The sequence below is a fragment of the Taurulus bubalis genome (assembly GCF_910589615.1).
Source record: "Taurulus bubalis genome assembly, chromosome: 11".
Lineage (NCBI taxonomy): Eukaryota > Metazoa > Chordata > Actinopteri > Perciformes > Cottidae > Taurulus > Taurulus bubalis.
In genome coordinates, this window is record NC_136599.1 from 15,535,353 (window position 1) to 15,545,126 (window position 9,774).

A 9,774-nucleotide genomic window follows, 5' to 3' on the forward strand; every position below is an offset into this window, starting at 1 on the left:
GTTGTAAGAGTTTTTCTTTTGTCAGATAAAGTTTTGTTTTTCATTGTGTAATCATCATGGATGCCTCAGTATTTTGAGTTTCAGTTCAAAACATTTCAACGGTCAGTCTATTAAGTAGTTTTCAAAGGGACCTTTCTAGTTACAGATTTTTTTGGGGCACAACGCTACTACGTCTCTGATTAGCCCGTCTAGTTAATGTGAAGATCAAACATGGCGTTTCCTCTGTGCTTTAACACTGAATTATCCCTCCAATTTAAATGTTTTAGTTAACTGTCTTGAATAATATATTTTCAGGAGAAAAATAAGTAATAATTGCTGATGTTCTGAATCGACTGTCCTTATTAGTGGGGCCCTTCAGCAGCCAAACAAAAGATGCATTAACCACTATATTAAATATATATTGTATGACTTGCAAAAAATCATTGATCATTTTAATTATGTCAAACAAATAATGGGAAATAACGAGTTGGGTCTTGTACATTATGTGTCATGTTGTCCAATTAGAATAGTTGCATACTCCTTTGGTCTGAAGTGTTTGGATTCAGTGAAGTTTATAATAGTTGGGACTTGTATTTCCTTCAAAGGCCGGGGAGACGGATGGGAAGAGATGCAACTGATTCATCACTTGGGACAACTGCATTTATTTACCAAAGATAAAAACAGCAACAGGTAAAGCCACGGCTACCCATGAGCCTCTTGGGGCAGTCGTCCTGCTCTGGTTTGACTGTGGATCTCTTAATAGGATTATCTATTCTCAGCAGAGGAGAAAGGCAACAGGAGCAACCCGGACAGAAACAAACATATTTGTGTTTCCTGCAACAATGACTCATGCAGAGTTGACTGAAGAGGATTTGAATGATTTAATCTGTTTCTAACCTGAGGAAGACAATTGGATTGTTCTTGAGAAAACAGAAGTGAAAGTAGTGATGACCGCTCAGGTGAGTCAAATAATCTCCCAGCTGTCCCACCTGATTACCACTTTAAATGTAATGATTGTATCTTTAAGTAGTAGAGATCTCTGTTTCTGACTAATTTCAGCCTGATGCAGAAGCCAACAGCCACAACCCGTCCACCATGCTGGACAGTGAGGACAGTGATGAAGGTAACGGCTGCAGAACGTTCACACAAAGTCCAGGAAGCAGCATCATGGCTGTGCATTTAAACTGGGTTGTGTCTCATCAGAAACCAGTCAAGAGGAGCTGCCAATCACAAGCTGGAACGAGCTGTCCATCATAGAGCGTGTCGGCCTCGACAGGTGACTCACCGTGATATGTATCTGCCACACAGGCTTATCGTGGTATGTGATAGCATTAATAACACAAGTTCATCTGCTTTTTCATCGCTGATTTGTGACAGTATGGAGCTGTCAGAGAAAGATTTGGAGGTAAGGTCCCCATGGTATACTTTACATGCTGTTTTTTCCTCTTTGTTTACTAGTCTACATGTGCATTTCAATGTACTTCATATATTACATGTGCTCATGTTTGTATGTTGCTTTTAAATGATAGGTTTACCATTTAGCAACAGGTTTTGCTTGTAATAATTGTTTCTATTAATAGATCTCTTAAAGCTCTTTTAATGTAAGTGAAGATGGGGGGACAACACCTACAGTCCTCCTGTGCAGCAGTGTATTAAAATGTATTTTAAAGGCCTGTATGAACAGGAGGAATGCTTACAACAACCAAGAACCTGTTTCAATGTTCATACGGGCAGCTGTGCGCCTATCCTTTAAATTTAAGTTGTAATGTTCAACTTGTCTGTCTCTGGATTTGAAAGAATTCACTTCTTGGTTTTGTGCTGAATATCTAAATGTCTCAATTAAAATGGTATTATAATTTCAACCATAAAGAATACAACTTAAAACCCAACATAACATCTGCAATGTGAGATGAATGTTCTTGGTCCCAGACGGCCTTCTCCCAGATCGCGCTGGCCTCCCGCTGTGATCAGTACACCCTGAAGCAGAGGCTGCAGGCGGAGGAGCACGCCCGCAACCTGGCGGAGGAGAACGTCCAGCTGGAGCTGACCAGAGGCCGGGAGACGCTGGAGGTGCAGTGCACTGACTGATGAGGTGAAATACGCTTTAGTGACGCTACCATCAAGCAGGTGTGTGTTTGTGTGTGTGTTTTCAGACGCTGAAGGGCCTGTGTCTGGACAGTAAGCGCAGTAACATCGTGCAGAGGCTGGAGCTGTCTCTGGACATCCTCAGTGGGACTGTGGAACGAATCTCCAACACAGCGGAGGTGCTCGGCGCTGTGCACCAGGTACTGGGAACGTGGTTTCTGACCTGTGGGGCGGAGGCCCAAAAAAGGGCCCTAGAATAGCTGTGAGGGGTCACAGAATGATTAGAGACATTTACATAAATCTCAATGGAAATATGTTAAGTTAACTTAAGTTTCTGATGAAAAAACTGAATACTTTCACCTCTTTAAGCCTCAAGAAATCCTTCAAATAAAACAGCTTCAGAGGGAAGAATCACCTGTAAAAGATTACATCTATAATATTACATATTATTCCCTAAATAATCAATCAGTTAAAGTTAAAGTTTGTGCACCGCTTCTGTTTGCCTACACGGCAACCAACATCTCACTATTTTTGCATTACAGTCTCTTAATATTGATCTGTAACACATTATAATTTTTGTACAGACAATTCATGACAGATGTTTTGGTTTCATATGATATTTTGTTTTTCTGTCTTTGATAGGAGGCGCGAGTGAGTCGAGCAGTCAAGCTCATGGTGGCTCATGTGGAGAACCTGAGGAGACAACATGACAGAAACGTGGAAGAGCTGGAGGAGGCCAAGAAGACAATCCAGCAGCAGAACTCAAGCAATAATGTCGCCGACCCCCGAGCATCGCCAGGTCTCTGAAGTTCTGTCTCGTGGTTTTTGTCTTGCTCTGTCGTCACGTGCAACATTTGACTCAATTTCTCGTTCTAGATCCGGAGGAAAGTGACAGCAGAAAGAAAAACTCTCAGCAGGTATGCAGATATTCGGCTTGTTGTACCATCTGAATATGGGAACAACTTTCCCTTTCAGGACTTTAATCTGCCTTTTATTTGTGTTCTTTCAGAACAGTGGGGGTCGTCGCAGAGTCAGCATAACACTGATTCCCAGCCAAATCCAGGTACGTTTTTTTTTTGTGAACTTCATTTACCATTGTTAATCATCCAGAAACCCAAATGAGTCGAGTGTCTTCGCCTCTCCAGGACAAGATCAAACGAGACGTGAAGAAACAAGCTCTTCCTAGAAGGTCCTTCAGCAAGGATTCCTTCCTCACCCGCTCGTCTCCCCCGCTGAACTCCAAGTCCAGCTGCTCTGCCATGACCAAGGATGACAGCTACCCTCTGGATGACAGGTCAACTAGAAACTCAGCTTTACGCTGTGTGATCAGCAAATGTGCATCGCCTGATTTTTCTTTTTCATGTTTCAGGCCGCTGGATCCAGATGAAACTCTGCCAGAAGCTCCAGCTGCTGAGCTTCTTCCACCTCCCCCCCACAGCCCCGAGTGCCTCCCATCAAAACAACTGGCCACCAGAAAGTTACGCAACAAAAAGTATGGAATCACTGTTCATGAACGAAATAGCGGAAACACCGTGCAGTGATGAAGGCTGCAAATGAATGATGGCTGGTAATTAATACCAGCCATCATTCATGTCAGTAGAAACACCTGCACTCTTCCTGCTGGGAAAATAGATGAATTGTTTCATATAATTTATTAAGGTTACGGTTTTACGAGAAGCATCATTGAGTACAAGTTACAAAGTGAACACATTTAGTTCACAATAATGCAAAATCGTGTTTCAGGAAACGACTTCAACCGCCCTGAAGGAACTGTGACTAAAAGACACTTTATACATTTAACACCAGTGTAAAATGCATCTACTTTTGCTGTTATTCCACCCACCCTTTGTCGCATTGCATTGCCACTGTACTGGGATGTAATGAAACTGTAACGTTTCCGTCTTTGTTGCAGTTTCCCTCTGGATACTCTGCGTCAGAGACACAAGAGCAAAGCTGCGTTATCAAAGAAAAAAGCAGACAAGGAGAAAAAGAGTTCACATAGTTACCACCGGCTTTCCGTGAGCACGTAAGTCAACATAAGTTTTACAAGACGAGTGTGATGATTTCTCCTCTGGACACTGACCGACTGCTCTCCTCAGGTGTGGATCTTCATGGCGGCATCGCCCTCTGGCTTACTGGTTGTATCGCTGCCGCTGGGCGCTGCTCTGCATGTACCTGTTTGTGCTTTTCGGTGTCGTGTCGTTGACGAGCTTCTTGTGGAAGCTCCATGATGAAGCACCTGAGCCCTGAATGTGTCATCAGGAGGATGTCTGTAGTCTAAACATCTGTTGTGTAGAGCAGCTGAAACATCTGAATCAGTCTTTAAATATAAAACAGTTTATGACACTTTTGTTTGTTCATGTGTTTTTAAATATGTTGTGTTCTTTTTACCTTCTAGAAAACAAAGACACAAACTTAACTTTCAGCTGTATTTTTTATTATAAATATACAAAACATATCAAAACTGATATAACCACTTTGTTAGTAAGAAAACACCATACTGTAATAAAAACATTCCTCAAACCACCGTTCAGTGATTGATTATCAGTGATTAATTATTAGGAGTTAATAGCAAACGTTAAGATTCAGCTCACTTCACATCATGGCTAGATATTCCATTTTAACACACACACACACACACACACACATATATATATATATATATATATATATATATATATATATATATATATATATATATATATATATATATGCGCTATTTTGGCAGATATATATATATGCCAAAATAGGCATTTTAAAAGGTGTATCAACATTTTAGAAATAAGTCTTTATGTTGCAATGGGGAAACTCATTAAAAGATAAATATAATATAACTTAACAAATTATATTAGGAATGGAGATACCTTTTTTGAAAACTACTGTAGATGAATTTCATGTGCAAAATGTGTGCCAGACACAAGGAATTTCAGCGTTTGTGTTTTAAATCGGTTTGCTCTGAACCTTAATTCACCTCAGGATCTATTAGAAAGAATCTATTAGAAAGCAATTTAAAATAAATAAAACTGGCATACCACCTTACATCAAATTTTAAATTAAAAGACGAGAGAAATGTGCTCATCGGAGTCCCAATAGGTCTACATTTGTCACGTCAACATACAATCTCACAGAGAGTCCACAACTGTTATAAATACAGAAATAAATAGAGAGGAATAACACACTTCCTACTGAACATACTGCGGAGGAGTAGAGGTCCCAGTTACACCTGGCTCACGATTTCAGCATCTTCTGCAATGAACCACTGAAGTGGAGTCCCGTCTGCAGCTCTCTGGAGAATCACATTACCTGAACCCTGTGAAAACATGAAACCAGTGTTCATCCTACACATTCTGGACAAACATATTTTACATCTGATGAGTTAATCAAAAGAACATAATTCTGCAACTATTTGAATAATCGATTAATTCATTTCAATCATTTTTCAAGCAAAAATTGTGATGTTTTGCTTAAATGTGAGGATTTGTTGTTTTTCACGTCTTAATCTTATTGCAAACTGAATATTTTGGTGTTTTGGACTGTTGGTCAGACAAATCAAGACATTGGAAGATGTCAAATTTGGCCCCAGGATATATTTATATCTGTTGTTTTATAGACCAAATAGTTTTGGTTTTCTTCTATTTATAAAGAAAATAATCATCAGAGTCTAACAGACACTACCACTATTGTGCTAGTGGCCTATTTTACTGTTGTGGCATGATCAGTACTAACCTGTATAAATGGAGGCAGATGAGGTAAAGGGGAGCTCTGCTGATCCTCGCAGCTCGGGTGTAACTTCTGCAGCTGATTCCTCTGATGCCATGACTTCAACTCCTCCGACACAATGTCCCTGGGCGTCAGCCTGATGGCGTGGTTTGGGTACTCGTTCAGTGAGGGCGTTCGCACCAGCCTGGTGTAAGGCGGAGGGGGCTTTGGGATTCTCCTCGCGGACGAGGCCTCGTCCTGCCACTGTCTTTGCTGAGGGCTGTGTGCCACAGGAGGAGAGGACAGGAAGCACTTCCCCATGTCCAGGTCATGAGGGGAGAGCGGGCCATCTTCTGCATTCGCTCTGACATAGCCAGGGCTGGGCTGAGACTGGTTGGTGTTCTTGTGGGAGCTGGTGATGCTGGAGAGCCCTTTCTTTTGTGCTCCAAAGTGGAATCCGTAAGGCGGCGGGCAGAGCTTTGGCATCTCAGTGGGTGCATCCCCGCCAGGAGAGCTAATATAGGAGGAGGAGGAGTGCTCCGAGCTGCTGTCCTCTGAGCTGGACTGGTAAGGGCGCAAGGGAGAGTACTCTGGAGAACGCACCATGAAGTCAGCCAGAAAGCGTGGCTGCGGCAGCCTGGCTCGCCCTCGATTGTTATCCGTGTCAGCAGGGGGCTTACTTTTGGGAAGTCTGAGGAGACATATCATGTGAAATTGTTAAGTTACAGTTTGCATGTTGTTGTGTTTTTTTGTACATTAGTGTTAGAATCTGACTTCTCTGTGTACCTGAAGGATTGGGAGCCCTGTCGGCGTACGTGCAGCTCTGGGGTGGAGGGGACGCTGGTGGAGTTGTTCTGACGCAGGGCCGTTTTCTTTAAAAACTGAGACAGAGGAATTATGCTCTCTGCAGACATCAGGGTTCCTGCTGGACTACTGGACACAACAAAAACAGAGAAGATGATGTGAGACGTGCATTACATCCTGTGAGACATATATGCTGACACTAAGCTCCCTTTTTTATTTTATTTTCTCTCTTATAGTCATGTAAAGAAAGCAGTTGTGTATTCAATGGGTAGTTAATACACTCGTACCTGGACCTGCTGGTACAAACAGACTGAGGGTTTGTGATCCTCTGGTAAGGCTGATCCAGACTAGACTCTTTCCATGGAGAGTTCTGGATGGGCGAGCGCTCATACTCCACACTGAGCTGACTTGACGACTGCTGGGACGACAGCAGGATCGTGGCTGACAGCTGGAGGGGCTCTGAATAGGAAGTGCCCAACACAGGAGGAGAGAGAGGGCTGGGCGAGTCCACGTCTGTGGATGATCACAGAGAACATCAAACAGTTGGTTTCATGCTGCTCCAAAATATATCATACATCCTTCTAATCCATACTTCTTTTCACTGCATATCTTAATGCAAGCATGTCTATCAGAGAGTGATTAAATCTTCAATATAAAATATGTATAAATGTACTCTCCACTCACCATCATCCAGGGCCACCACATCAGATAGGGAACTGTCATCAGACATGCACACATCTGCAGGTAAAAAGGGAACATTTTAAACGTGTTCGTCAAAGCCACTGACTGTGTTCCCTGACGTTTGGCCTGAAGGGGGCAGCAGTGAGACCCACCTTTGTTTTGTTTGTTTGAGATGCTGATGCAAGGTGAGTTGCACTGGCTCTTGATCCTGTGCTGGAACACGGCCTCCTGCAGATCCTTCACCTTCTTCTCCTCCCTCTTGCACTGCTGCAACCGGCTCTTCTTCTGTGGTTTGCTCAGCTTCCCCTCAAGGGAGAGTTTGCAGGCCGCCTCATAAATCTGCCGCTGAAGAGCCAAGTCAGTTTCCAGCCCTTGAAGCTCTGAATCCTACGATAAACACACATCCTGACATTTAGTTTGAGCTGATGAATTGTAATCTCTTTCCCCACAAATGTAAACTCTGATTGAGGTCCATACCTGCTTGTCCAGATGGATCAGACATTCGTCAAGCTTGAAGGAAGCTCCAATCCTCCTTCTTACCATAGGAAGCTTCTCGTCGGGCATCAAAGGATAGTCGGAGGGCAGTTTACCGGTCAGCTCCTGTGAATTCAAAATAAAAGTATTGCTCACAAAAGGGGTAAATCTGTGACCCTTAAACACATAATGCTATTATAACAACTCATTTCGAGCAATTACAAAGTCCCTAAATAAGTAATTTGTAGTCTGTGCATTATTTCAATCTAGCACTGACTCACTGCCTCCCTGATGCAGAGCTTCCTGAGCTCCAGCAGGCAGAGCTCCAGTCCCTTCTCCAGAGACTGGTGCTTCAGCTTCAGGGCTCTGGTGTGTGTGGTCGGGTCTTTCCCCGGGGACGTGGGGCTGTCTGGACCTGCATTGAACACACAGAAGATCAGATCAGGCTTTCCTCATCAGGTTCTATATCAGACATGGAAATAACTATCACTATTCTTACTGGATGTAATGTATATACTTTTCTTATGGATGACCCAGAAATGATTTCATCTCATCTGGCATCCCATTTTTAACAAATACATGAAATGCTCTTAGTGTGCTTATGCATGATAAAGTTCATCTGCAAAATCTGCAACCAAAATGATTGCAAATTGTGACAATTAGACTCTTTTATGTATTCACTATTCCCTTTTAAATGTTTTTTAATCTTATAGGTGAGGGAAGAATTACTTGTTAAAATACAAAAATATGTACAACAATGTGACATGCAACATTTTCTTTAACTTGCTGTTATCATGCAGCCCTAAGCTATAACATGACATACATGGAATTCAGATGCCGTATTTAGAGGTGATGTTCTTACCCGAGTGGACGATAATCCCACTGTCAGTGTCACTGATCTCCTCTTTACTCTCGATTGCTGTCATCTTGACTGTGGACACTTAACTTTTCTAGAGTACCTGTTGAAATAAGCAGATATTACTCAAATCAATAAAAGTCAACTGGATCCCTTGTGACCGACTCTCCTGTGGTTTTTCTACCACATGGCTTCATTCACGCTCCCTGCTGCTGCTTTACTTAACAAAAGTGAATGACTGGCGAGTGTCCTTTCACACACTTATCCATGCAGCTCTCCATCCCCTCCCTCCTCCTCCTCCTCCTCCTACACCACCTCTTTCTCCCTCCCATGCTCCATCACAAAAGAGGCAGACCCCCATTCTTGACTCGGCACATGTGCAGGGGTTAATCTGAATCGGGGTGCCATGGTGACGGGGCACGATGTGGCTGGCTAGGGGAGCGTGTCACCGTGAGGCGTGTCAGAGGGCGTTTAAAGAGCCCAGACCCCGAAAAAGAAAGCAGATGGCAGCAGGAATTACCCCACTCATGGACTGCACCTGTTCCCCCACACACCCCTCCCTCAGCTCCTATTCAACCAGTGTCCAGAAAAACCCTCTGGGGGGCTTTGAAGTGGAAGAATGTCTTAATGCTGGGCTCGTCCACGCAGCATCAGATCACAAAGTCCCTGCTGACTCCTGTGCAACACATTTCACTTTAACAAACAGGCCAACACAATTCAGGTTTACGGCCCGCTCTGCTCCATTGTTGCTGTCCACCGAACATCTGACTGACAATAAACCAAAAAACAAGACGTAGAGCGGAACGACAGAAGGAGGAGAACAACAATGACAACAACAAATTGGAGACAACATTTAGGGTTTGAGGCTTTTAAAGCGGTTTTGGTGAAATCGCCTTATGAGCGAGAGAAAACTTACTGCCGTTATTTTTCCAGTTTTTTAGGTCAATGAATGAATTCTGGAGCTCACATGCCTGCCACCACCCTAGACTTCTCCTACAGAAGGCAGGCAGAGCATTACAGGCACTAACATGATTAAAGCGTCATATTAGCCTCACTCATTGCTTCAATGCCACACATTCATAAAATGATACTTCATGAACTTGATGACTCCTCGATCAGTGTATAAATAGCATGCAAGCAAACTCATATGATAAGTATATTACGTGTTTTTAGAGGAACAAAGGGGACATGTAAAC

The 9,774-nt window shown here is 43.0% G+C and overlaps 1 protein-coding gene across 1 annotated transcript; it reads right to left on the reverse strand.

Annotated features, from left to right (window-relative positions):
- Window positions 1–5,281: 5,281 nt before the first annotated feature.
- On the reverse strand, window positions 5,282–8,648 carry inavaa (innate immunity activator a; the record flags this gene model as incomplete). The annotated part of the gene is made up of 9 exons (XM_079226004.1): window positions 5,282–5,374; window positions 5,791–6,454; window positions 6,550–6,696; window positions 6,855–7,080; window positions 7,252–7,305; window positions 7,401–7,635; window positions 7,726–7,848; window positions 8,004–8,137; window positions 8,585–8,648. The coding sequence occupies 9 exons, from the start codon at window positions 8,646–8,648 to the stop codon at window positions 5,282–5,284; spliced, it is 1,740 nt and encodes a 579-aa protein (XP_079082130.1).
- Between the last annotated feature and the right edge of the window lie 1,126 nt (window positions 8,649–9,774).